We start from the raw sequence: 27,995 nt of genomic DNA, 5'->3' as shown, positions 1-27,995 counted from the left end.
CCATAGAGCCGAAGCAGGTTGATGAGGCTCGGACCACATCTATGCGGTCGAGCCCTTCTTTACAGACTGGCGCTGACCATCGGCTGCCGCATCTGGAAGAGTCTTCTTTGCCGACTGGCCCTTCCCGTCAGATGCAGCATCCGGAAGAGTCTTGGTTACAGACTGGGCCTTCGCGTCGGCAGCAGCATCCGGAAGAGTCTTCTTTACAGACTTGCCCTTCCCGTCGGCTGCATCATCCAGAAGAGTCTTCTTTACAGACTGGCCCTTCCCATCGGCTGCAGCATCCGGAAGAGTCTTCTTTAGAGACTTGCCCTTCCCGTTGGCTGCATCATCCGGAAGAGTCTTCTTTACAGACTGGCCCTTCCCATCGGCTGCAGCATCCGGAAGAGTCTTCTTTAGAGACTCGCCCTTCCCGTCGGCTGCATCATCCGGAAGAGTCTTCTTTACAGACTGGCCCTTCCCATCGGCTGCAGCATCCGGAAGAGTCTTCTTTAGAGACGGGCCCTTCCCGTCGGCTGCATCATCCGGAAGAGTCTCGCGAGGCTGTGTGGGCAGGCTGGAGCCCAGCCAATCACGGAACGCCTTGACGCCCCGCTCCTGGAGCACCCTCTTCCCATTGAAGTCGACCACGGTGCCGTCAGGCCTGAGCACGAGCAGCGTTAGGACGCCAGGCACCATGAAGCGCTCTTTTATTTCCCTGCGCAGCAAAATTGAGCGTCAGTAAAAATCCCTCGTGTACCTAAGTGCACTCACGTGCTTTGAACGCGAACGCTGAGCAATTATCAAATGCTGCTGTGGTGCTACATCATGCGTGCGTATCTTTCTTGGCGTTCGCTCACTCGTCATTAGAAGCGATTTACTCCGACAGGCAAAGCGGCAGCAATTCACGCAGAAGCGTTCCCATACCAGAGCTCTCCTCCGCGTGGACCTGTTCACATGCCGTCACGTGCTCCGTTCACGGGGCACGCTTCAGGCTCTAAATTTTGTTCCATTCTGCCAGAGTGCCTGGTTCGCGCTGTGGTTAGCGCACTTGCCTGCTCCTCTTGCGATCCCGATTCAAGTAAAACACGAACCCAAAGGTGTTTTGATTTGTGCTTTTTCCCGCTCACGCTCTCACCCACCCACTCATTCAATCATTCACTTGCTCGCTCCCTCACTCACGCGACCGCTCACGCAAGTGTTCCCACTCACTCTCTCACTTGCCCACCCACCCCCTCACTCAATCACTAGCTCGTTCGCTCACTCACCCTCTCGCTCTCTCAATCACTGGCTTGCTCACTGACCCACTCGCTCGCCCACTCGCACTAGCTCTTCCGCTCACTCTCACTCGCTCACCCACCAACCTACTAGCTCACTTACTCCTTCATCCTCACTCAATCACTTGCTCGTTCGCTCACTCACACACTAGCTTTTTCCGCTCTCTCTCTCACTCACCCACTCATTCACTCACTTGCTCGCCTGTTCAATCACACGATCACTCACTCAACCACCCCCCACTCACTAGCTCACCCACTTACCCGCTCGCTTGCCCGCTCACTTTCTCACTCGTTCACCCACCAACTCACTTAATTGCTTACCTGCTCGCTTGCTCCCTCACTTACCCACCCACTTAGTCATTCACTCACTAACCGTTCAACCACTGACTAAATCACCCGCTCACTCACTCGCTCACTCACTCGCTCGCTCACCCGCCTACTCATCACTTTATCACTCACTTTCTCTCTCTCAATCGTTCATCCAGTCACTCACTCACGAAGACGAAATAAACGACAGAACACTGAAAATCTAAGCAGCTCAAGGGGCTGTCGTCTCCACCTCCGAACCCGTCTTTTAACCGCCAAAATTTCTGCGCATTCTTGAATTTTTGGTCACTCTTTATAGTTCACTTAAACTTTGGAGCACGAACAGCTTCCATCAAGTAATCACCTCTGAAGCCGGTCGGCGAAACGCAGAGCGTACCAGTCCCCGTGTGAAAATTGCATGTGCACCATCATGTCTTTCCGGTTTCCGTCTTGCGAGATGAAGATGACCTGCACAACACGACAATCAGCTGAGAAATTAGGGGAATGCAAAAGTTTCATGCTGCTGGCACTTTACAGCTGAAAATTTGTCTACGAGATCACTGCTTACAACGCGAACAAGACGAAGGGGGAACAGAGTGGCAACACGGACAAGTGCTGGGCTTGGTTGTGTAGTCACTCTTGTCCGCACTGTGAGCAATAATTCAAGAGTACCGACTCGCCCAAACTCTCCCGTTAATCAGCTACAAAATCAATTACGTAATGAACGAAGCTCCGCAAATATGCCTGTTAGATTCCCCAGAATTTCATTGAGACCGTACTCTGTCTAATTGCGCAATTCCACATTTCTTGACTGAACCTCGCTTACAATACCTATACTCTAACTCTACAAGGAGAGCGGAAAACTCAGGACGGAGGAACAAAAAAAGCTTAGCGTTACAAAAAAAAAAAAGAGGCACGAACTAAAAATTTAGGTACTCTTTCTTGGTTTTTGTTTTTCGTCTTTTTGTTTTGTTTTTGTTTTTTTCGGCGCATATTACGTTAACACGCGGACTAGAACGCGACACAGCTCTAGATTCGTGGTTCTGAGCGGCTGGTGTGCACCTGTTCTACGCACGTGCCATCACGTTCAGCTGTGACAAGGCATGCAATATCGTGCCACTTTTACGTTTCCAATTTATTGTTCTGTTAATTATATGAATCGGGTACATTATCCCATCAAAGCTCCCGATCCCTGGCAAATCCTCCAAGTGTGTACGTGCCACGAAGATAGGAAACACTTTTATTCTATGCTGGCAACGTGCTGAGATAGTGCAGTTGGTAGAACACTGGGCTGCTACTGTGCAGAACCCTAATCAAATCGCATCCGGGCGTTTTTACTTAATTTTTTCTTCACCGGACAACAACGACTACAACACAGAATGGGGCAGAATTGCAGAATGGTGCTTTTAAAGGAGTACTGACACGATATTTCAAAGCTGGGATAACTATTTAAAAGGCTTTCTTTGTATATGGAGATATCTCCCGGCAAGTTTCAACAGTAACCGTTCAGTATAACATATTTTAAATCCATTTTAGGCTTTGCGCGCGCAAAAAGCCTCAGAACAGATACCCTTCGCAATGTGGATCAGCATGACGCCATCTGTTCCTCCTGGCACCAAACTGCCGACTGTGGACGGGGGGGGGGGCGGCTCCCGTGACATGGCCAACGCGCTGGCTGCGGTTGGCGAGCGCTGTTCGCCGTGTGTACACGTCACTGTTTTCGGACTGACGTCATGCTGCCTGGAGATAGTACAGACCACGGCCGGGTTTGGGTTGCCGAACGAGCCCCAGCGCGTCCACACCGGCAGTGGTGCAATGAGAGCGGAGACGTCACGAGCGCCCTCCTGTCATGGCGGCTGCATCAGTGTTCGTTTATTGGAAACTGAAACTAGCAATAAGCGAGGCTGTAAATAAATATTTACGCTGCCATCGAGTCTAACGTGCCATTTTATGATTAGTATGCTGCTACGAACCCATAGCAGCGAAAAGAACTTTACACGGAAATTTCGAGTCAGTACTCTTTTAAAACTAGGTTAGAAACAGTGGCTGTCACATTAGTAGCGTTCAAAACAATCACAGTTTCGTATCAGCACTCCTTTAAGGCTTTCGTTTGTGAAACTTTTGTTTTTGTATGCGTCACGCAAACTGTCTGAAATAAACACACTTTTCATTTATCGGGTCGATAAAGCAGTATTAATATTTATAAATCCTGAAATAAGAAAAATACCATATGTGTGGCAGCCGCAACCACACCAGTGACACGTATTCGACTTGCGATGTCATTCGGACAATGTCCGATGTTGAAGTTCAAAATAGTTTCGTATTCGGTTCCGTACAACATCCTTGGCATTCGAAGTTGTCGTTGGTTTGGCATTCTCGATATCTCAGGCATCGACATACCGCACTTCTGCCTTGTCGGCTCTAGAGTGGGTCAAATAAGTATGCTAGCACCGCTTAGAATTGTAACGTTCACTAGCCGAGGCGCTCTTCCCCCCCACCTCTGGAGCTTTCCTGTCTCGTCCCTGTGTCGTAAGAGGCGTGTTAGCACCAGGCCGACAGCCGGCTAATTCGACACTGTGCCCGCAAGCTGCCTGTGCTTATGTCAATACTACACCAACGAGAGCTCATCAGCGCATCAGTGTCAGTCTGCCGCAGTCTGCCAACTTGTCCGTGGAGAAATGAAGGTCGCAGCGCAAGATTGTGAATTCAGCATACAAAACGTTGTCTAAATAAAATAAATCAACTATAAAAAACACGTTTCATCAGGCATTTGCTCCTTTCAAGGAATTGCATCCAATGCTTCATGCCACTCGGCTATAACCCCAAAGTTGGTGTGGGAGAGCGGAAATATGAAGCATATATCGTGTGGGCTGTTGATTTTTTGTTTATTCTCAGCATTCCCAGCGGCTTGGATGGGTATTTCTTGAATAACGATTGTGCAGTAAGAGTCCCCCAAAATATCTTATTACTTGCGAACGCATCCCTTAGGCAGAAAAAGCGATCGCAATGTGAGGTCGTGCTGCTGGCCGGTGAGCTAGATCATAGTTCATACTGCGCAAGAAGGGGTGTAGCCCGAAACAACCCATTCCCGTTTGAACCTGTCCCGCTTGAACCCATTCCCGAAACGCCCTTCCCGTTTGACCGCTTTCTATTGGCCTCGAGGACATACCGTGGCGCCACCTACGAATGACGTCACTTGCTGGATGCCGGGTCGGGTTGTCGTCTGCTTTAACCATTTCCCGTGCGTATGCGATCGCATGTTTTTAAAGACGATAGTCTTTCTTGGGCTACTTAAACCCAGAAATTTTGGTCTGTCTGTATGTCTGTCTGTCTGTCCGTCTGTCTGTGACTCGATTCAGCCACCCCGCCAAAGCAAAACAATGCCAGCGCAATAGTCTTATATAGTCACAGCCAAATCTACCCGTCTAAGTCCGGTGTAATGTTCATACTTGTCAACATTGTCGAAGAAGAACAAGACACTACGCAAATATGAGACAACAAATCAATACAGAAGTGATATTTGCAGTGTTCCTTTATAAAAAATCAAACATTCTTGACTTTTGCGAAATTAAATACTTCATCAACTGCAGAAAAAGAATTCACTCCGCCGTCGCCTGCTGTCACCCGCGCCACTATAGCTTCTGGCGCCATTTTAAGAAATCAACCGGCAACAGTTACGCAAGGTTCCACTAGATAGGTTCCACGTTCTGCTTGCAACGCACGTGGAGTAGGGAAACGCGGTTCTATAAATTACGTTGAAGTAGGGCGCCTCGATTAATGCGCGTCTTCGCCGTACGGCAGCGTTCGCATCGAGACAGCCGGTGTGGAGCAGAGGAAAGCGGGAAGTTTAAAATGATTTAAGCGAACCTTTGGCGTCTTTACCTTGGGAGGAGCGCGACGCAAGAGGAACAACATGAGAGGTGAGCGGGAAAGCGAAGGGAGGCATTTACTTCGCAAAAGCCGATAAAGGCTGTCGTCTTTTGACGGCATTTGCAACGAAAGGAGCAGATACGCGGCCAATTTTTTTGTGTTTGTGTGTGTGGCCACCGTCCCCCAACTCCTTGTGGATTTGATGCAAATTACCCAAAAACGTGGTCTGCAGACCGAATAGTCTGGGCGAGCTATCAGCAACTCGCTTTTTCCCGGCGACACCGCCGCATTAAGCAGTATCGCGACTCACCGCTCGCACGCAGCCAGCTAACTCCAAGGACGATGCAACCGATGCCGAGAAAAGTACGCTGTAAATTCATAATGAAATACTTTTGACTTGACACGTACGAGATTGTCTGTGCAAGGAAACAACTTGTAACAGCGACGGAAGCGCGTCGCTCACTTGTGATCTCACCGCACGTACGTATAGCTCGCCTTGCCTGGTAAATGAATGACTAGTGAGAACGGTGATCGGATTCCTTCGCCGCACATGCTTAAAAGTGGTGCTATGTTGTGCAGTTTGGCTTAAGCAGTGCCTATTTTCCCTACAATGTTTGTCATAGTTATTCCCGGATTTGATTAACGATCACTGCCATAGCCTTTAACTCTGTACGGGTGATATGTTTACTTTTCGCGACAACTTGACCGCAACCTATGAATGGTATGAACGCGAGTTTTCAACGCCTTCGAGCGGGTTTGGACATGGCTAAATTTAGTTTTCATTAGGACCTCGGCGCGGGAACGTATAATAGCAACGTGGGTTCTTGTCTGTTTACAGTGAGCCTGCCTTTCTCTAGCATCAATTTCGAAACTCACGATTGCCCACAGAAGGCGAGGCTGTGTACGAGGCGAAACACGTCGTTCATGATTTAGGGTAGTTGGGAGCTTTAAAATAGGAGAACCGAGCGTTGGGGGCGCGCAACACGCGCACGCGGGCCGAGAGGGTATTCATCGCCGATATCGTTACAGCTGCGAATGACAGTCCCTCATACAACTTTTCACCTTACTGTCACCCCATTTCTTGTACGTGTAACTTTGTTTAAGTACGCCCCTGCGGCAACACCGACCTCCCCGTTGTGGTGCCTGGCACAACCTGAGATTCGTCTCAGTGTTCCGGGAATTCGAAAAAAAGCCCACTTGTCATCATTGGCCCTTCAACAGCTTACGCTGCTGTTACTGCATGAACGGTACAACGACCGGAAACATGTGTACACAGATGGCTCCGTAACGTCATCCAGTTCGGCAGGTGCAGTGTTTGTGCCAGCAGATTTTGCAACAATTCGATTCCGTATTGGCCATACCACGAGCTCGACAGCTACATAACTTGCAGCCATTCGTGAGCTCCTCAAAATTGGGCGATCTTTTCAGATTCCAAGGCTGCCTTACAGAGCTTACGCGCAGCCCTGCGCTACGGCCCCCTACACCAACTGGTGACAGAGATAAGAGAAAAATTCCATCAAGCCATCACAGCCGGCCATGACGTAATTTTCCAGTGGCTTCCAGGTCACTGCGGAGTCATCGGTAACGTGCTGGCGGATGAAGCTGCCCGTACAGGCCATGAGAGCGACCGCACCATTCTACTTCCGCTTTCAAGAACCGATGCCGCCAGGACGCTTCGCTCCCTTGCACGCAAGATTACCATGCAGCAATTGAATACACCGGACTTTTCGAATCCCCGACTGTATATTCAGGATCCCCTTCTTCGGCGCCGTATTCCGTATGGGCTGTCTCGACCCCAGTCAACTTTACTTTGTAGACTGTGGTTGGGAGTGACCTTCACGAAAGCCTACTCCTTCCTCATAGGGATGGCCAGCAGCGCACACTGTGACGCCTGCGGGGCGGAAGAGACTATAGAACATGTGCTGTGTCGCTGCCCCGAATACTCGTCGGAGAGGAGCGTGCTTGCCACCGCGCTGAGCCGATTGGACAATCGACCATTTACGGTGGAAACTATTTTAAGTCATCGGTCTTCACCATCGACCTCGCAGAAGGCGACGAAAGCCCTTTTACGTTTCCTGAGTGAAACGAACTTGCTTGAAAGACTATAGTGCCCGAAACGGGACTAGAGTGCGCGCTTTCCCACTCCTATCTCTTCCTCTTCTCCCCCCCTTTTTATTCCCTGAACCCCATTCCCCCAGTGCAGGGTAGCAAACCGGGCTCTACACCTGGTTGACCTCCCGGCCTTTCCGTTCTTTTTTCTTCTTCTTCTTCTCTTGTTTAAGCGATAGCCGTTTAAGCGATCGATGATGAAGATAGCTGCCACGGCCTGAGCCGATTCTTGCGCGCATGCATCGCTACCCTTCGGCCACTCGCCACACCGCGCGTGAACGGGCCGGCGGTGCCGGGGCCGACGTCTGCGCCCGGTCGGCGTAGATCACGGCAGATATTTGAGCATCGCTTTGAAAACCACAGCTGATGGCACTACCTAGCACAATTTTTCATCACAATAACATCCACTTTCACCAATGCGGGATTACTTCTACACGACTAGTGTGATTTTAAAAAGCGGCGACAAGTTGCTGCCGCGACTGTGTCGGTTGGAGCTGCTCCGTCGGACGAGCGGGCAGGCACGGCGGGTGTGTGTGCGGAGCGTTTCTGCGAGCAGTAATCGCTTCATGATTTCCTGTTTTATACATTTTTTGCAAACAAGGAAAATCTAGAAACTTTGCTTTGCGATCGTCGTTGTCTACATTGTTGATCGGGGAAACGAGCCGCTGCCCACGCTACAGTCGCATACGTCATACACCACCCCGCTAAAGTTGTTTGCGGGGAATTTACCACAGTTGATAGTGCTATAAAGTTCCCATGAGGTCAAACTGCGCTTGACGCACTGAGAATTAACAACAAACGACTGAACTTCACTCGAAAATACTTTTACAACGCGCTTCCTAAGCGAAGTGTCACGCGCTACAAGCCAAATATGCAGCGAGATAGGAACGGTGATCCCACAAGTTACGTCAAAACGATCGCAGCGCCGGCCTCTCCAGTGGTGGGCCTCTCGGCCAATTTCAACCCGCTCCCAAAACACCCTTCCCGTTTCAACCCGCTCCTAAAACGCCCGCCTCAAATAGTTCAGATAACTTTCTGAGCTCGAAGTGCGCTTTTGGCCTCCAAAATTGCGCTGGGCAGGGTAGTGTAGGTTACTGAGCAAGTACTACAACATATTTTACTCATTTCTTGTCTAATTATTTAGCGCGGGGCAAATTCTATTTCACCTTGACTCTAACTCTACTCGGTAGATAGCGTCACCGACACGGTTTCTTTTTATAGCTCTACAGGCGATGGCTACAGTATTCTCAATACAACTACAGTTATTGTGAAGTTCAGCAACAAAATTATGCGTGATTTGCTTTGAAACTAATTCATCAGATGTCGCTACTTGCGCCGCGGCGGCCGGAATACGCAAACCGCCAACACTGTAAATGGTGACGCAAACACGGTTACGACATATGCTAAAACTCCTCTATTATGGACGGATAACTACCTAAATGTTTGCTTTTGCTTTTCCGAGTACTGCGTGCCCGCCTATGTATTATCTGTAAAAGGTACACGCAAGAGAATACAGCTTGGGCTTAACGCCTGGATGAAAAATTTCTGCGAACTATTTCCTACAAGCAAAAAATTCAGCTTTAGACTTCAATGCCCATTCTTTTACAGATATGTGCATATAAAGTGACCCTTGGCTACACTTTAAAATTGACCGTACCACTGGCTTGGTCCATAATAGTTACCGCGTTCATAAATTTTTTTCCCTAGATTTGGTACTTATATTTCGCTAGATCTTTTTCATGCGTAGAAATAAAACATTAGCCCTGTACTACCCCTAATAAATTATTAGTTGCATTTGTTAAAGCACCCAACTTCATTTTCGGCAAGAGGTCCGGACGCTACAAACTGGCACTGCAACCGCGGAAAGGTTCCATTTTGTTAATTCTCGTCCTTTCTTTTTTTGTATGTGTTGCATATAAGTGCATGTGCATTCGTATATGCAACCGTACGGGCTGGAACTATCACCGCTGCCGCGGAGTACGCATGCGAGCAATACGTTCCAGACCACTCGACCAACGCAGAAGCAAACGGAATGGTGTGGTTTCAGCGGCAAGTCACCAACGCTGTACGGGGTCGGACATAACGCAGCAACCTACGTGTTGTTTTTTAATTGGCGCCGCGTATCGTAAAACGGACCATTGCGAAAAGGTTGCAGATTAATAGGGCGTCTGCATACTTTGGCTCCGCCAGCAGTAACGTTTATTTTTATGTCGTTGAAATACAGTCGGACGTATGTATAATTTCGAAAATCGCATGCCTCAGCCCGGGTCACCCGATTCGAAACTGGGTTCGTTATTCCGGGAAGGGGCTAAATGGGAAAATACGAAACGGGAAGGGCGTTTTGTACCGGGCTGAAGAGGCACGGAATAAACGAGAAGGTTCAAATAGGAGGGAACAAGCGGGAAGGATGAAATGGGAATGGGTTCAAACGGGAACCTCCCGCAAGAAGTGCTTCCCGTACCTTGGTTTTAAGCACTACAATGAAGGTTCCGGTTGATTTTAATTCCTTTTTACCGACGTTACCTTCGCCAACTCTTCTCCCGCCTTTAACAGGACTTAGGTTTTTTACTAGCCTATACCAGCCGCACAGGCATATCCATAATGTTAACAAAGCACATCAGTGTCCTGACTCACACAAACTGGTCGAAACTTGGCCTAAGGACTCTAGACTTCAATTCACGCAAGTAAACCCACAATGTTTACAAATCACTTCACTGTCTCTTTAAAGAATCATGAGCCGCTCCTCTCGGTGAACGTGGATGACTAGCGAAGCTATTGAGGGCCCGAAATGGAGGCGACTTAGAATTTAAGTTAAAGGTGTTAGCACTGTTAGGTCAGGTGTTTACGGCAGTAATCCGTAAGAAAGACACATACATAAACACAAAGTGCTTGTTTTGGCTCTAGTGATATTGAAAATGGAGCTTATTGATAACAAATGTACTAAAAATGCATATGCAAGTGGCGAGACGTATAAGCTTGATGCTAATCATGTTTTGAACGGCGTGCAGCCTGACTTTGGTGGTGACCGCATGATAATAGCACATGCACCGGGACGTTCGTTTTCCGAGACGTCGCACTTTTAGAACTATGGTATGCCTCGCGACGACACACTAGAACCTCAGGGGGTTTTGTTCGCTGACACGAAAAATACACGGAACCCTGGCCATATAAGCTCCGTTTAAAAACGTAGCCCACTGCCATAATTGCGCCTCAGCGGAAAGGCAAAGCGGCAACCCTAACGTTTAGCCGTAAAGCAGGCAAGGTAAAACGAACAGAACCGAGTGCTGTTTGTCTTAGGTCAAGCGAAACATTTTGTTATAGACAGAACGCTGTGGTAGTACATAGCTGGGATATACACATGGATGCTTCAACGTCGTAAACTGGCATGGGACCTGCTGAAACGTGCGTAATCTCAGCATACCCACTCAGTTATGGCGGCTTAATTAGCAGTAGGCTGAAAATTAATTTTACCCGTTACAAATGGTAGACCGCCGAGGTCGTCGCTGCTGTACAGAAATGCATTGCCAGTGCGTGGTACCTGAGGTTTGTTGTTATGTTTCATTTCTTCCTGATCAATTCTGATGCTACCAATAGATGTGTTGACTTGACCAATTATGCCATTCAGTGAGTAGATCGCGTCACGCTGAGGTACAGATTTTGCTAGGGTCCTCGCCAGAGAATGCTTACGCATGAAATATTTACGACTTATATCTTATCCTTTTCTAGAAAAAAAAAAAGACATGGCCTTTCTATGGAAAACCAACTAGCCTGAACCCATGCCTTACTTACACCGGTTGTCAATTTGGTTGCTCGCCGACTACGCAAGAATTCAGAGAAACTTGTTGCCACACTCACACCCACGCTAAGGTAATGCAACTGATCGAAGTTCAGTGGGCTCCCCTTCCACGTTTCCTCTCCTTCACGCCAATCAGTATTACATCATTGCCGGTTAGTGAGGTCAAATCATAATGGTGGCTACGATGACTCGGTGTGGTGCGTGCCTACAGAGTAATTTGGTCTGGTAACCGGGAATACATGGAATTCCAAGGTAAATCCTCCCCCTCAAGAGCTTGATGTAGTGGGTGCATACGAGTGAGATTCATGAACTCGCGCGGCAGGCGCATAAGTGGGACTACCAAGGATTGGTGCAACAGCTTAAGTACTCGACAGCCTGAACGCTGATTGTACTTTGTCGCCACGCCTTACCGGAAGTGCATATAGAGCAGAAAAACGTTGTGGCAAAATAACTTCGTAACACCCCCAAGTATTCAAATGCAGTTTTACATCTTCGCCGCAGCCTGGCAAATTTTTGATGCTGAGATAAAAGGCCTTGGAAACGCTATCTTTAGAAGCTCAAATAAGTACTTCTCGTGGCAGCGCTGTTAAACTCACCTCGACACTAAGGTTCTCCTTCTTAGCGTCCTTGTAGGCGTTGGCCAGCAAAGGAGTGAACATGCGGCATGGAGGACACCATTGCGCTGCGAAGTACAGGCAGATGACCTTCTTGTCGCTCAGCACTGTGTCGGCCAAGTGCTGCTCGCCGTCCTTCTTGATGAGTATCTTGCCCTTGAAGAAGTCGACCATTGTCGTCGCGATTTCCCCGTAGGGACCAGCCAGTGGAAGTCCACAGTACCCGGAAATTGACGACGGCTGAAAGCAAAACAAAACAAAAAAAGCACAGGTCTCCGTCCATAACTGTCAAGAAGGAAGCGCTAACCCTAACGTTTCAGTTCCTTGGTGTGTTCTAGCTTCTGTTACTGTGCCATACACTAGACGGCTTTGACACACAATTTGGCCAGGTAGGACTTGCACCATCCGTAGATCTTCGAGAACGCTTTAGCTGTTCTGTTTCGAGTCCAACGTAGGATGCACAGAGAACCTTTCGTTGTAAGGGTGACTAGCAGTAAGGAGTCGAGCCTGTAAACATACTATACAGCAGTGCTGTTCACACTGTGAGATTATAGGTACTGTTTAGCTTGGAGACAGGAAGGTGGTCGGGGTGTCTTTATATCGGCAGAGGTAGATCTTTCTAATGACGCTCACAAACGTGTGCGGGAGCGGGCGAGCCCTTACTCTGGCTGCATTAACGTCTATGACGTCCACATAGCGTTTGTCGTCTCGAATAAGCCTCCTGATCGCCCTACGCGGCGTCGGCAAGCAAGTATGGAAGTTGGAAATCAATGAAGACATGCACCAGTGGCCCGGGGCAGCGTCTTTAATTTTGCGAACCTCAATGTTCCACAAACTTCGATCTAGCTCAACGTGTGCGCTCCAGTGGTTATAGCTTCCAGACTGGAAGCTATACAGGGCATTCTGGGGGAAGTAATTTTAAAAAATAGTCTTTCGGGTGTAAAATTGCTTTTCTTGCGTGAGGTGGTCAGAGGTTGTGGCGGACGCAATAAGTTGCTAATTAGGGCAACAATTAACTAGTACTTGTTAATTAAACTTTTTTTGTTATTGCAGTTAGGCATGTGATTGTAAGGTGGAAATTGTAATGTGAAAATTGGAAATCATCAGTCAATCCGATATCCAGCGTTAGTTTTGCGAAAACGTGATTGCCGGTAGACATATACGGGCTGAGTACTTCCGTACCCCGGACGTGCCCATCTGGAGCTCGGCGGCTGCAAAGAGCTGTAAAGCAACGCCCACTTGTTAAGGGGGACTAGATTGATTGCTTACGTAATTTAACGCACCGGTGCGTTAAATTACATAAACAATCAACAGCTTTCGTCACTTGCTTGAGCCCGTGTACACCGACTCGAGCAAGTGACGAAAGCTGTTGATTGCACTCAAGCAAATACATATATGTGTATATATATATATATATATATATATATATATATATATATACATATATATATACATATTGTAAGGCGCGCACCAGTAGTCTAGGGGAACGTCTTTATTAGGCGCGCCTTGTCCTACGTGACAGGGAGCGAGCCCCAGAGAACAACCAAGACGGGCGTTGATGATGATAGACAACTGATGACGATGATGAAGCATGATTGCATGTGGAAGACAGGCCTCCGGAGTACGAGTCCACTGGCGCATACCCTTCTGCTAGTACTTCGCACATACCGTTTGTGTACAACTACCGGGGGATTGTCCGGACGCACATTCCTCTGGTGTCGGGGCACTAACCAGCGCTTACAATATACCCCCCCCCCCCCCCTTTGTGGAGCGGCCGACTCGGGCGCTAAGAGTGTGTAGACCGAGAGAAAAATGGCTTGAGCCGGGAAACGTGCACGATCTCGGGTCCACGACAACGACGGTCGGTGACACTAGCGTTGGGGGTCACTCGGTAATTCACAGGGGAAGTCTGCTCTACAATGGTGTAAGGTCCGATGTAGCGGGGCAAGAACTTCTCACAAAGTCCTGGGGCACGAAGGGGAGTAGAAAGCAGAACTTGATCACCAGCTTTGAAGGAGACAACGCGATGCGTGGCGTCATAATTGGCCTTGCGCTCTTCTTGTGTAGCTGTTGTCCTCAGACGAGCTAGATAACGGGTATGATCCAGTCGAGAAATGAACTCATTGGGAATGTTGGTTCTGGGAAGTACTGGTGCGGACAAGAAAGACGTACCAAGAACAGAAGCTGGTTGGCGGCCATAAACAAGGAAAAATGGCGAAAATCCTGTAGTACTTTGAACGGCGGTATTATATGCGTACGTGACGAACGGAAGAATAATGTCCCAGTTTTTGTGGTCCGGTTGAATGTAAGAAGAAATCATGTCGGAAAGGGTGCGGTGGAACCATTCGGTCAGACCGTTCGTTTGAGGATGGTAGCTGGACGTAGTGCGGTGAACAGTCTCGGCTGCGCGGAGAACCTCTCCAAGCACGGCAGAAAGAAATACACGACCTCGGTCGCTAAAAAGAACTCGGGGAGGTCCATGGCGTAAAAAAATATTCTTCAAAAAGAATTCAGCCACCTCGGTAGCGCAGCCTGTGGGAACAGAAGCCGTTTCCGCGTAGCGGGTGAGGTGGTCTACGGCGGTAACAATCCACCGATGTCCTGCCGAGGCCATAGAGATCAATCCCTACAACCTCATATGGAGATGAGGGACAAGGCAGGGGTTGGAGTGTCCCTGCGGGGCCGGAAGTGGGTCGCTTGCGATACTGACACGCAGAACAGCCCCAGAGAACAACCAAGACGGGCGTTGATGATGATAGACAACTGATGACGATGATGAAGCATGATTGCATGTGGAAGACAGGCCTCCGGAGTACGAGTCCACTGGCGCATACCCTTCTGCTAGTACTTCGCACATACCGTTTGTGTACAACTACCGGGGGATTGTCCGGACGCACATTCCTTTGGTGTCGGGCACTAACTAGCGCTTACAATATATATATATACATATATACACACACACATATATATATATATATATATATATATATATATATATATATATATATATATATATATATATATATATATATATATTGTAAGGAAATGAGGGGCTCGTTGAGGAAATACACAAAGATAGGTCAGCAGTCTACAACGCCAAAGGAGGCATAGGGGTGTGGTTCGGCTCTTTTCTTTTTCACTACTGTTAATGAAGTAAACATTTTTTTTATATATATACAGAAGAAAGAAAGAAAGAAAGAAAGAAAGAAAGAAAGAAAGAAAAACACGCGCCCAGAGTGGGGACCGAACCCACGCCTTTCGATTACATGTCGAATGCCTTACCAATTCGGCTATCTGGGCGACTGTGTTCTCCTTCACTTTCTGGGCTATTTATATTTACCAGAAGTGTATCTGAGGCTTGAGGGTGGTAGCCAGCGCCACTCTGACTACATGGGGAGAAGGGGACCTTCTTTTCAACCCCCGGGGCGTGACTCAAACGTCTACAGCCTGTCATGAGCGGGTAACTGGCGGGAAGCCCTCTTACGCTACCTAGGCATCAAGGCTGCCAGAACCGAGACCATCGCTAAGCTTTCGCAGAATAATATAGTAAGGAAATGAGGGGCTCGTTGAGGAAATACAGAAAGATAGGTCAGCAGTCTACAACGCCAAAGGAGGCATAGGGGTGTGGTTCGGCTCTTTTCTTTTTCACTACTGTTAATGAAGTAAACATTTTTTTATATATATACAGAAGAAAGAAAGAAAGAAAGAAAGAAAGAAAGAAAGAAAGAAAGAAAAACACGCGCCCAGAGTGGGGACCGAACCCACGCCTTTCGATTACATGTCGAATGCCTTACCAATTCGGCTATCTGGGCGACTGTGTTCTCCTTCACTTTCTGGGCTATTTATATTTACTAGAAGTGTATCTGAGGCTTGAGGGTGGTGACCAGCGCCACTCTGACTACACGGGGAGAAGGGGACCTTCTTTTCAACCCCCGGGGCGTGACTCAGACGTCTACAACCTGTCATGAGCGGGTAACTGGCGGGAAGCCCTCTTACGCTACCTAGGCATCAAGGCTGCCAGAACCGAGACCCTCGCTAAGCTTTCGCAGAATAATATAGTAAGGAAATTAGGGGCTCGTTCAGGAAATACAGAAAGATAGGTCAGCAGTCTACAAGACACGCCATTGTTATATCGCGGCGGAAGCCGCAGAAGGACGACGAAGCTACTATTGTCGTAGACGGTCACAAAACAAAACTGAACTTTTATTCGGAGATATGCATATATAACAGACGTCACCTGGCGGCAAATAAAGACAACATAAACCGAATCGAAACCGAAACTGAAACACTACAGGGCCCTACAATGCGTCCTGTTTAGAAGGAATTATTGACACGTTGTGCAATAAAGAGAAAAATTGCAAAGGGACACTTAAGAGGGAGGTACATTGCAACCCCTCTTCATGGGAATTGACAAAAGAAAGGGAGGGGAGGGAAGCGAGAGACGAGGCACCCGCACCCAGGCGCTGGAACGCCTCGCGTATACCCCAACGCCTTCAAAGACACCGTAATTTTCACGGGGGAAAAGGCAAAGAGCCATTAGCAATTGGTCAAGAAGAAAGCCAGGGTGTAAGATTAAACAAAAAAAAATACTCGTTGATTACTGTTTCATAGCAATCGGTAAAACAGGAAAGTGAAATGTGCAGCGAAGTCTGCGGCTCAGCATGATTTGCGGGTCGGCGTGTGGGCGTGCTTGGTGAGCGACGTCCCTGCAGATGGGTCGCTTCGGCAAAGGTGTACTGGCGTCATTCCGGTAACGGATATGACGTCTGTACAGTCTTGGTGTATCCCGGCATAAAACACTTTCGTGTTAAAATATAACACCCGAAAACGAACAATTTTAAGTATAACGTACTCTTTAGTGCTAAAGGTTGCTTCGCCGCACGAAGACCCTGTGTGCAGGGGTGCACCCTTTACAGGCCGCTTGCTTCGTTGAACTGGCGTCAGTTCCGTGACGGTTATGACGTCATCAAAATCTTTGTGTGTCCAGGAATAAAACAATTTCGTGTTAATAAAGAAGAGAAAGAAAGAAAAAAAATAAAGAAAGAAAGAACTGGGCCACGCACATCAGCAAGCCCACGCTTTTCCTCTAAGGAATGCACCACGTTGCGGCCGGCAAAAACGATCGCTCCTTCACCGGCCGCCACATATAAGGGTCGTGCATCGCACCCGCGGGCGACAGCGCCAGTCTCGCATTCCCCAAAGCCCTGAACGACAGAAGGGGAGCCGAAAAAGGGAAGCGTGGAGGAGTGTGATTTACTGTTCGGTACGCAAGTGGTTATACTGTTTCTAAAGGATATGGAAGATGTTTTCGCCGGTTAACACGTGAGCACAAATGCTGTTCCTCAGCCTGGAGGACGCAGTTTCCAAATTAGATCCGAAGTACACTTCACGAACTACACGGTAATGGTTTCCAGCAAGACTGGATTCAATTATCGTTACGTAGAAAGGGCTAAGTGAATGAACCTGGAAGGATGAAGCCGGCGCTGGTACGTTTATAAATTGAATTGGTTACGCAAGAAGCGAACGGAAGAAAGGGTAGTAATTACGGCGGCAAACACGTCAGCGCGCCAACGCTTTCGTTCAATCCAGAGGATGCGGTTTTGAACTTCAATGATTAGATATGACTCGCGAACCTCGCGTGCCTCCTTGCTGTGGAAATTGGATTCAATAATAGTCACCTTCAAATTATTACATGAATGGCCCCAGATTCCGACGTGACGGGACAAATGAAGATTAGGAAGAGCCTTTGTGCCATATGATTGTTAAACCTCAATCTTAAAGTGTTCGCAGTCTGGCAAATATATTGCAGGTGGCAGGTATTGTACTCGAGCAAGTAAACTACGTTGGTGCTGTCACAGTTAAAATTTCCCTTAATTTCTACCGAGAAGTGTGAGGCGGTACTAGAGGCTGTGTTTGTTCTCGCCATGTGGGGGCATACCTGACAACGAGGCTTGTTGCAGGGCCCACAACCGGTAGCTGACGAATGGCTGAGCCTCGAAGATGTCAGTGTCGCGCAGTTTTTTGTTCCGCCTGTACACAGTACGTGGTGGTTCAGTCGAGGTCTTTGTGAAGTAATATGTTGTAATGCTTAAAAAGTACGCTAGAAACGTTCGGCACCGATGCGGAGTGAGTGAGAGCTAGATTACTCTGAGGGCGTCGGTCGACTGGCTTCCTACAGTCAAGGAATTCATTGCGGATCAGCTCTCCTGCTCCACGAATGGAATCATCAAATAATTGGAGCGGGTACTTTTGTTTAAGAAGTTCGTTTTTAGGCTCCTAACAGTTGGAAAGAAAATTTGTTTCTTTGGGGCACATCCGGCACAAACGATGTGCTTGACTATGGGTATGCCCGTCTTCCAGTGCTTAATGTGACTACTTTGAAAATCAAAATACTGATGGGAGTGTGTCCGTTTTCGGCAAAGCTTGGTCTCTAACCTGTTTTGCGAGACTGAAACCGTCACGTCGAGGAAGTTGATACTGGTAGCGGAAAATTGATGTAAGAAAGAAATGTTAGGGTGTACCGTGTAAAACTCGGCTACAGATCTTAAAGGAGTACTGACACGAAATTTTTATGTTACGTTTTTTTCGCTGCTATGCGTGCCTACCAGCCCACTAATCATAGAATGACAGATTAGACGGTCGAGCGCAGCGTAAACATTCATTTACGGCGTCGTTTATTCGTGCCAGTTTCGGTTCCGACTGAAAAACGCCGAGCGGCCGCCATGACAGCATGTATAGCATGACGTCACCATTCTTGCCGTATCGCTGCCTCTCTGGAAGCGCGCGCGAGCGAGCGCACGCGCGCGCCCAGACGGGCCGAGGTTTTCGCCGTCCCCACAGGCCCGGGCAGCATGACGTCAGTCCCCAAACCATGACGTGTACACACGCCCGAGCAGCGCGCGCCAACCACAGCCAGCGCGTCGGCTTCGTCACGGGAGCCCCGACGTCGGCAGTTTGGGGCACGTAGCAGATGATGTCACGTCGGCCCGCTCTGGGCTTTCTCGTGCGGGCGAAGATTAAAATGGATTTTAAATATGTTTCGCTGAACGGTTGCTGTTGAAACTTGCTGGGAGATATCTCCTGATAAAAAGGAAGCGTTTTACATAGTTATCTCAGCTTTGAAATTTCGTGTCAGTACTCCTTTAAGAGACTGGATTCTCCGTGTGGCGAAATCAAAAAGACATTGCCGATGAAGCGCTTGTAAAAAATTGGCTTTAATTCAACGCTTGCAAGAAACTCCTCGAGAACTACCACGAAATATTTGCATCATTTCTTCCTATCCTAGTGCCCATGGACGTACCACTTACTTGAACATAGTATTTGCATTGAACTCAAAATATTTAGCTCAAGAACTAATCTTAGTAATAAGGCTAATGCAGAATTCTCGACTGGCTTAGGCTGCCGCGATTGACTGTAAGCGTGGATCACCGTTTGTATTTCACCGGAGTAGGGAATATTGAACTAAGACAGAAATAAGGGTTGGCAGTCAAGGAAACCTCGGAAAGCAAAGGGGAGGATGTGGTAGCTCATTGAAACAGACAAAGAATTTGGAAAGAAAGAAAGTGGAGAAAAATTCCCGCCGGGAGGGATCCGAACCCACAACCTCCAGAATACCGGTCTGGTGCGATGACCATAACGCTACCGGCGGGGCAATTTTCCCCTCCACTTTCTGGGGTATTTATGTTGAGGTATTTTTGTTTCCTGGCTTGGGGGTGGTAGTCAGCGCCACTCGGACTATTCGGGGTGAAGGGGACCTTCGTTTTAACCCCTGGCGGCCGCTTTTCTGATGGAGGCAAAAAGCAACAACGCCCGTGTGTTCGAGATTTCGGCGCACGTTAAAGATCCCCAGGTGGTCAAAATTAATCCGGAGCCCTCCACTACGGCGCGCCTCATCGCCTGCGTTGCGTCGGCGCGTTAAACCCTACAATCAATCAATCAATTTTTAATCCCTGGTCCGTGACTCGCATTTTTTCACCACTTTCTTTCAGACCCAAAAAATTCATCTGTTTCTATGACCCACCACAAACTCCCCTTTGCTTTCCGAGATTTTATTGCCTGCCAACCCTTATTTTCTGTCTTATTTCACCGAGCCCCTCATTTCCCATTTCTGATTCGCTACATGCTTAGCGAGGGCCTCTGTTCTGGCAGTCGTGGTATCAAGGGTAGCTTAAGAGGGTTCAACGCTGGTCGACCACTCTCGACATGTTGTAGACACTCGAGTCACGGCCCGGGGATTAAAAAGAAGGTCTCCTTCACCCCGAGTAGGCCGAGTGGCGCTGGCTACCACGCCCAAGTACAGGAAATAAAAAATACCTTAACATAAATACCCGAGAAAGTGGCGGGGAAACAGCCCTGCCGGTAGCGTAGTGGTTATCGCACCAGACCAGTATTCTGGAGGTCATGGGTTCGGATCCCACCCGGCGGACATTTTTTCACCACTTTCAGTCTGACTCACAAAATTCATCATCTGTTTCTATGACCCACCACAAACTACCCTTTGCTTTCCCAGGTTTTCTTGACTGCCAACCCTTATTTTCTGTCTTATTTCACCGAGCCCCTCATTTCCCATTTCTGATTCGCTACATGCTTAGCGAGGGCCTCTGTTCTGGCAGTCGTGGTACCAAGGGTAGCTTAAGAGTGTTCAACGCTGGTCGACCACTCTCGACATGCCGTAGACACTCGAGTCACGGCCCGGGGGTTTTGTGGTCTATTTTGTTTGACACCGGAAACGACGACGGTACCTACATGTTTGTTCTGAAAAACAATAAACACGATTTCCGCCTATCCCAAGATGGCGGCCAATTTTGACGTGTAAGCTGATCTTGGAACGACGGCGCCACACCGGATATGGAAAACGAAAGGCGCAATGGCGATTCACGGTAGGAAGGAGCCAAATAAGGTAGCAGACGATCAGAAAACCTCTCTTGTCGGTAGTTTCTGGTGGCCAGAGGGGCGCTGTGGTCGCCGTGGTGAGCAGACGTGTTCATATCGGCTCCTTCGTTAATGCCTGCTTTCGCAGTGCCAGTTAGTTCGGATCCAGAAGATTTTATTACCGATGTGTTCGTGGAGGTATCCGCCATCACCCGCCGATACCCGACTTTCCGTCGAATGTGCGCTATTTATCGATTTATAGGACTTTTCCTGGTCTATCGCCACGAGGAGCCGCTAAGCCTAAGCAAACCAGTGCTCGCTAGGCCTAGCCAGCCGAATTTCTGCCACGACAACTTGGAGGGTTCCGCCGCCGCTTTGACGCACGGTTCGCAGGTCTCCCACAGGTGTGTTAAAGGAGCCATGAAGAGAAAATACAAGTTGGGTTTATTAGGAAGACTGCTTAGTCCCGATAACAATGATACCAATATCATCGCAATCTTCGAACAAATAACGGAGATATTAAAGAAAACGTTTGAAGCAGTCGCGACCCCCTAGCCAATTTCCCGCAACTTTTCTATGACGTCACGGAACCTTGTTTGTGCGATTGGCGGCTGCCTAACTGACCTGTCGCGACGACACATGACTGGACGTCTGTAATGGGGCCTCTAGTTCCATTTGACTGCATCACTTGAATGCTAACGTGCAGTTAACGCACTGAAAATTATGTTTTATTGTTGGCCCATATGACGTCATTCTTGCTCATAACACGTCACTGTGGCGCAAAATTTGAAAGGTTTTAAATACTTCTTGCTTTTTTTTTCGTTAAAAAACATCTTTTGTGGCTCTAATGGAGCTGAGTGAGATACTGAATCCTCATTCTTTCAAATTAAACGCAGTTGTATTTTCTCTTCATGGCTCCTTTAAGCAGACGGAGAAGAAATCATGCCCGATGAATTTCAACGCTCGCTCGGATGGCTGCACATCGGCGGGCACACGGGCCGACCACGCCGGCAAGCGATGCAGGGTGAGTCGACTTCGCGTGCCAATACTCCGAGCTCCCAGCAGAAGCCTAAATCCAACAAGAACGTTAGGACCGCAGTTATTCGGGCGGCTCGCATGCCCGCCATGCCTGCAGAAGAAATTACGATCGTCGCGCGGCCCCGCGCAGGGCTCGATATTTCCAAGGCAGGAGCAGCATGCTTGGCAACCGCCGCCATCATGGCGGCAGCGGGAATTCATAACGCAGATCGCGCTGAGGATATGCCGTGTCTCAATACCCAGCAGAACATTACGGTGCTCAGCAGTCCGAGCATGGAGCGAGCAGAGAAGTATCCTCGAATTGAAGCTATCAAAGTCCAAGGCGAAATATACAAAGTGAGCGCTTACGGAACGAGCGCCGACGACACAGTGAATGTCGTGATCATGAGTATAGCGCTCGATGACAGCGAAACCGAAATAATGCAGTAGATCGTTACCAAGTATAACCCCCTTGCTGCGGGGGCGCAGCGTATCGGGAACACGACGACAGCAATCTTAATGTTCAACGGTACCAATGTTCCCAGGTATGTGCGTTACGGATCCACGCTCTGCCCGTGCAGTCTCTACAGGAAGCAAATAGAAGTTTGCAAAGTATGCGGCAAGGTTGGCCACAGACGCGACGTGAGCCTCACACCGAACGTACGCGTTTGCATTACATGCGGTGTTTCTAATCCAAGAGAGGGCCAAAAGTGTGCCCCCAAATGCAAGCTCTATGGCGGAGAACACCCCACCGAGGACCGCTTCTGCAGAGCCAAATACAATGTTCCATATGTCGGGATGCCGTAACGCTTAAGAACAGCAAAAGCAAGCACTAGATTCGAGCTCGCTTCCACGCCTTGGACGCTCGCCCTCGCTCAGTTTTTCCTCATGGCGGTTCTCGCAGCGCGTCGCGCCATGCCTCAAGAGCATGCCGCAGCCGTGACTCATCTCACAGGAACAGCTGCAGCCCTAAGCGATCGAGCTCCCGTGACCCATCCGCAGCAGCGCTAGCTCCAACAGCGCCACTAGTGGCCGAAGCACTCCAAGCGGCTGGCAGGCGTGGATTACCAGCCCCTTCTACAAGGAAGTCGAACTCCGCTCCGAACTCGAAACTCTATGCTCCGCGCAGCCAACGAGACGCGGGTAGAAAGGAAGCCCCGGCTCACCCAAGAGCTAGCCGAGGTCAAGAAAGCACCCTAAGAACAGCGAGCCCAGCCAACCACTGGCCCAGTTCAGTCACGCGAGACACCTACACCCGCCGTTACCCCCCAGCAGAACACCGACACGCCATCACAATAAGGCACGCAATCAATGGAAACAACACAAGACGAGCCCCAGGAGGAAAAGATCACTGAACCAACCCCCAAGAATCGAGCAGGCACCTCACCAGGCAACCACACGGAACTGACCCAATTGAAAACTCAGCTCGAAGCCAATATTGAAGCGTTCGCCAACATCTACGCCAGCACAGCTGCCGTCACCAACCAACGACTGGCGCGGCTGGAGGAGCTGATCACCAAGTCCTTTCACAACATACAAGAGCGGTTCGGCTTCATTGAACGGACCCTCAATCCTATAGTCCGCAGCCCCATCTTTGCGCCGCAATTCGCCAACCACCCATACATACCTCCAAGAACAGACGCAATCCCCAACTCTGCTACAACAATGTCCCAGTTCCTAGCCACAATAGGTTCGCTGCCGGGCCTTTCGGTATGGCAGTGGAACTCCCAGTTACAACAAGAGAGCAGTGCTGCAACAACACTTCACCACAGTACCCAAGAAACCCGACATCATCCTGCTGCGAAAACGGCGACGGCGACCCCAACCCTCCCTGGGTATCGCGCTCTCGTTAGCCCGGTGGGGGGACGTCTGCACGTTCGTCCACAATGGGCTTACGTTCATCGAGCACCAACTCAAACACGGCCGAAGCAGCGTGGAATACACCTTCACCGATATCATCTCTAGCAAACAACGGAAATACAGCCTGTTCAAAGCCAACATCTACAGTAACCCCAGGCACTAAACAGAGAAATTCAATACGCTACTACACACAACCAGCAACCATGCCAAAGACAACACGTTGCTGATCGGAGGGGACTTCAACGCCACCCATCGAGCGTGGGGTTACGTGAAGGACACGGCCAAGAATTAATACTGGTCAGCCTAAATTTAACTAGGTACGTAGACAATGACAAGAAACGAAGCACAAGCGCTGACACTACCAACTGAATTTTATTACGCCTCCCCTTGTACATTTATACCCTCTAGCCACGTGGACCCGGAGCAACATTGCGCAGAAATAGTTTTTCTTTATCGATTAGCGAAACCGACGCAGTACTGATACAAGGGACGGGACTTGTTACAGGATAACCTGGACTACAACTGTAGCCTAATCACGGATCCCGCTCATCCCACCCGCATCGGCAACTCCGTAGCACGAGACAGTACACCAGACCTTAATTGATCAAAAACTACCACACGGGCAAAGTAACATGGCACAGGGTAGCGACGACTACATCCTCGAAATTACGACAGCCAACCAATTCTGAGGCAACACCATTACACCAAGTGGACAGACGGGGACGGTTTCAGTAAGGGACATCCCACCACGGCACAAGATATCACAGACACCGGAAACTGGACGGCAGAGCTCCACGATGCAGTGCAGTCGGCCACCAAAACCATCAAAACGGACAAGGACGTCATTGCCATGGACAGCCGCCTGGCTCATCTTATCAAGGCCAAACATTCGATACAGGCGCGTTGGAAATGGCAACGGCTGAATCGCAAATTACGAAAGAAGGTGGCAGCTAGACTTAAACAAGGCCATTGAACACCTTTGCAAAGTCCTGTGCCGTCAGCAGTGGAACGAAATCTGTAACCGAGCTGACGGGCAACTGCATCGCGGTTGCAACTGGAATCTAATTAAACATCTCCACTGGAAACCAAGATCAAGTCACCAGCGCGACCCCCTGGCCCGCCTGATGCACACCACCACACAACATCTAGGAAAAGACGCCGTTATCAAGAGCTTGGTAGCCAAGTATATATCTGCCGTACACGCCAACGGAAGCCCACACGCCGTACGGGGACTGCCCAACGAGTGGCTCGACTGAGACATTACCATGTCAGAGGTACGGGCAGCGCTGCACGAGCTCAACGCCCGCTCGGCAGCCGGCCCCGATCTCGTTACCAACAAGATGCTACGCAACCTCGACGATGCATCGACCGAGGCCTTAACCCGTTACTTCAACGAATGCTGGTGTTTGGGAAAGCTCCCCAGACAGTAATTAACGGCAAGCACGATCCTGATCCCGAAACTGGGCAAACCACCGGACATCGGCAACCTGCGTCCCATCTTGCGCACGTCCCGCGCGAGCAAGGTGATGGAGCACGTGGTAGCCAACCGGTTGCAGGAATACCTGGAGAATGGAGGCCTTTACCCGGACACGACGATCGGCTTCCGGCGCAGACTCAGCCCACAAGACGCCACGTTACAACTTAAACAAGAAATCATCGACAAGACACAAGATAGCAAAGTAATTCCGGGGCTCGATCCAAGACTTCTTGACCAATCTTGCGGTGGAACTGCACGCTGAAGACCTCAAGCTCCCCGAACGCTAGCTCGGCAGCAGTGGGTCCCCCGTAGGGTTCGGTCATCTCGCCGTTGCTCTTCAACCTCCTCAAGATCGGCTTAGCGAGGGCCCTGGTGGGGACCGGCGTCCGGCACGCGATTTACGCCGGCGACATTACCCTGTGGGCGTCCGGCGGCACCGACGCCAGCATAGAGCAACAGCTGCAAGCGGCGGTTACCGCCATCGAGCAGCACCTTGAAGGCACCGCCCTAGTGTGCTCGTCCGCCAATTCCGAGCTGTTCGTCCTCACACCGCTACAACCGGGACGGAAACGCGCGCCTCCTCGGGAGTGCGATCGCATCAAGATCGTGACTGCATCGGGGCAACGCATACCCGATGTTCCCAAGATCAGGGTCCCGGGTCTGCTGCTCAACCAAAGCGGCCGCAACGACGAAACCATCAATAAGTTAACCACCAAGGCAATGGACACCATCCGGCTCGTACACCAAGTCTCGACGCGACGGGCGGGCATGTGGGAAGACGGTCTAGTGCGCCTCGTCCAGTAGTTCGTGATCAGTCGCATCGCCTACGTTGCGGCCTACCTCAACTGACAGGTCACCGACAGGACCAAGATCAACACGCTTATCAGACGGGTTTACAAGACGGCGCTGGGCTTAACGGAGACCAGGATTACGACTCGGCTCCTGCAGCTAGGCGTCCATAACACCCTAGAAGAAATAGCCGAGGCGTAGCTCACCACGCAAACAGAGCGCATCTCTATCACCAAGACGAGCCGGCAGTATCTTGGCTTCCCTGGCGTCCCGAGCTCCCAGCCAGCAACCGTGCAGGATCAGCGAAGCAGCACGGGTCCACATCCGCGTGGACCCTATCCCGAAGAACGTGCACCCCGTGTACAACCAAGAACGGCGGAGGCGCGGGCCAAGTCCCTCACCGAGCAACACACCCAAGATCCGGACCCCCGGTATGTACACAAGCGAAAAGGCTTCGCGGCAGTGGTCGTTGGGGCGGCTTACGGCACCAAGACAACGACAGCGAGCGTTCGGTGCACGGACGCCACAGACGCCGAGGAGGTTGCCATCGCTCTGACGATCTCCGTGGCCGAGTGTTGCACCGTGCTCAGCGACTTGAGGAACGCCGTGCGCAACTTTTGCACGGGGCGAGTGTGCGCGCCTGCGGACGCCGTCATAGGCAAGCTCGAGCTCCATGACCGCGGCAGCACCATCCGATTCAAGTGGTTTAAGCGCACGCGGGCAAGTGTGCATCCTTAGATTCCTCACCGAACCACAACGGGACAGCCCATTCGGCGGCGCAAGCGCTTACCCTCCGCTCCCCTGAGAGTGACGGCCCCGTGTGGTGGTTCGAAACTAAGGACCTGGTAGCCAGTTATGGCGAAGTTACAAAGTGCTACCGCATAGCTCGATGGACATTGCCGCCTTCCCACCGGGAACCTGGCACAGCAGACGACAGAAGATCTGAAACTATGACAACAATGAACCACCGAACTACTACTATAATTCGTATGTATAAGTTATTCTATTATTATATGTTATTTGTGGCCATGAGTTATTATTTGTGTGAGTTATGTGTGCCCAACTGTTTGTAGCCAACATGAACTATCGACAAAAGAGGTTTCATGATCGTCAGCCCAAGATCGTCGTTCCAAGATCAGCTTGCATGCCAAATTGGCCGCCATTTTACCATAAGCAAAAATCGTTTTTATTTATTTTCAGCATAACCAGATACCTGGTGTCACACATAATATACCACAAAATGCCACCTTCGCGCAAAGTTTGAGCGCGAACGGAGCAGCGGTTCGCTTACGAAAATTTTTAAGCGTTCCATTTATCGATGTTCATATCAAGGTCAATCGTTTCTCGCCACGACCCAGTCGCCTGGAAAGTTGCCGTAGATTTTTGAAGGTTACCTCACATGCGGCGACGGCGACGCGAACTCAATGGGTACAGCAAAAAGGTAGTTGGCGCAACAGCGACAAGCAGAAAAATGGATACACAGGCAGCCGGCGACAGCGGCACGAGCAGGGCCGTCCTCGTCGTTCAACGCAGAAATTTGGGCTAGTTGGTGATACCAGTGATACGAATTCGACATGGTAAAAAGCGCACTAGACGTCCTCGTCGCTCGCTTTTTGCCGGCCAGAAGCAGCCCACAAGTGAGCGGCAGCGACTAACGACAACGAAGGGCACTGGCGCCAGTGTATTAATTTTTTTTTCGTTTGTCTCTGCCGCCAACACTATCTGTTAGTTGCACCCACTGAGTAACGTTTTTCGCCTCGCTCGTCGCCGTCACTGCATGTGGTTACCGTTTGGTCGATTTGGAGACTTCGTCACAAAATTTCACTTACCTTCACGTGTGAGCCCTCAACCGCCGAGTCAGCACGCTTGGCTCTGGCGTCTAGCGGAGATGATTTCCTTGTATGCTGCCGAGGCGTCTTGGTTCAGCCAAAAATCCACGACCTGTCTTACCGGCTGCCCTAACTCATTAGGCCACGCAACGCTGGCTGGATCAACGTTTATTAGGTTGTTCTGTGGTTCAGTTCTACAAC

General features: G+C 49.7%; 1 protein-coding gene and 1 non-coding gene across 2 annotated transcripts; one reads left to right on the top strand and one right to left on the bottom strand.

Annotated features, from left to right (window-relative positions):
* Positions 1-27,986, bottom strand: LOC144167524 (nucleoredoxin-like protein 1). Its single transcript, XM_077696770.1, has 4 exons — positions 27,795-27,986; positions 11,934-12,191; positions 1,927-2,030; positions 1-697 (listed from the first exon to the last, which is right to left on the bottom strand). Exons 2-4 carry the CDS (start codon positions 12,123-12,125, stop codon positions 40-42), a joined length of 954 nt encoding a protein of 317 aa, XP_077552896.1. The 5' UTR covers positions 12,126-12,191; positions 27,795-27,986; the 3' UTR covers positions 1-39.
* Positions 20,304-20,376, top strand: Trnat-agu (transfer RNA threonine (anticodon AGU)). The gene has a single exon. It is a non-coding gene; the product is annotated as a tRNA-Thr (tRNA).
* Positions 27,987-27,995: the final 9 nt, after the last annotated feature.

The sequence above is a fragment of the Haemaphysalis longicornis genome, unplaced genomic scaffold, assembly GCF_048455015.1.
Source record: "Haemaphysalis longicornis isolate Haplotype H1 unplaced genomic scaffold, Haemaphysalis longicornis Haplotype H1 scaffold_1, whole genome shotgun sequence".
In the NCBI taxonomy this organism is placed as follows: domain Eukaryota; kingdom Metazoa; phylum Arthropoda; class Arachnida; order Ixodida; family Ixodidae; genus Haemaphysalis; species Haemaphysalis longicornis.
The sequence above is the reverse complement of the archived record's forward strand: the minus strand, read 5'-3'. Positions and strand labels throughout refer to the sequence as shown.

Bases quoted from the DNA above. Each gene is read 5' to 3' on its own strand.
- LOC144167524 (XM_077696770.1), bottom strand. From the start codon at position 12,125: ATGGTCGACTTCTTCAAGGGCAAGATACTCATCAAGAAGGACGGCGAG. The intron at 2,031-11,933 runs GTGAGTTTAACA...CGTGTTGTGCAG, and splicing joins AGGAGAACCTTAGTGTCGAG to GTCATCTTCATCTCGCAAGA. The intron at 698-1,926 runs GTGATTACTTGA...TTTGCTGCGCAG, and splicing joins TTCGCCGACCGGCTTCAGAG to GGAAATAAAAGAGCGCTTCA.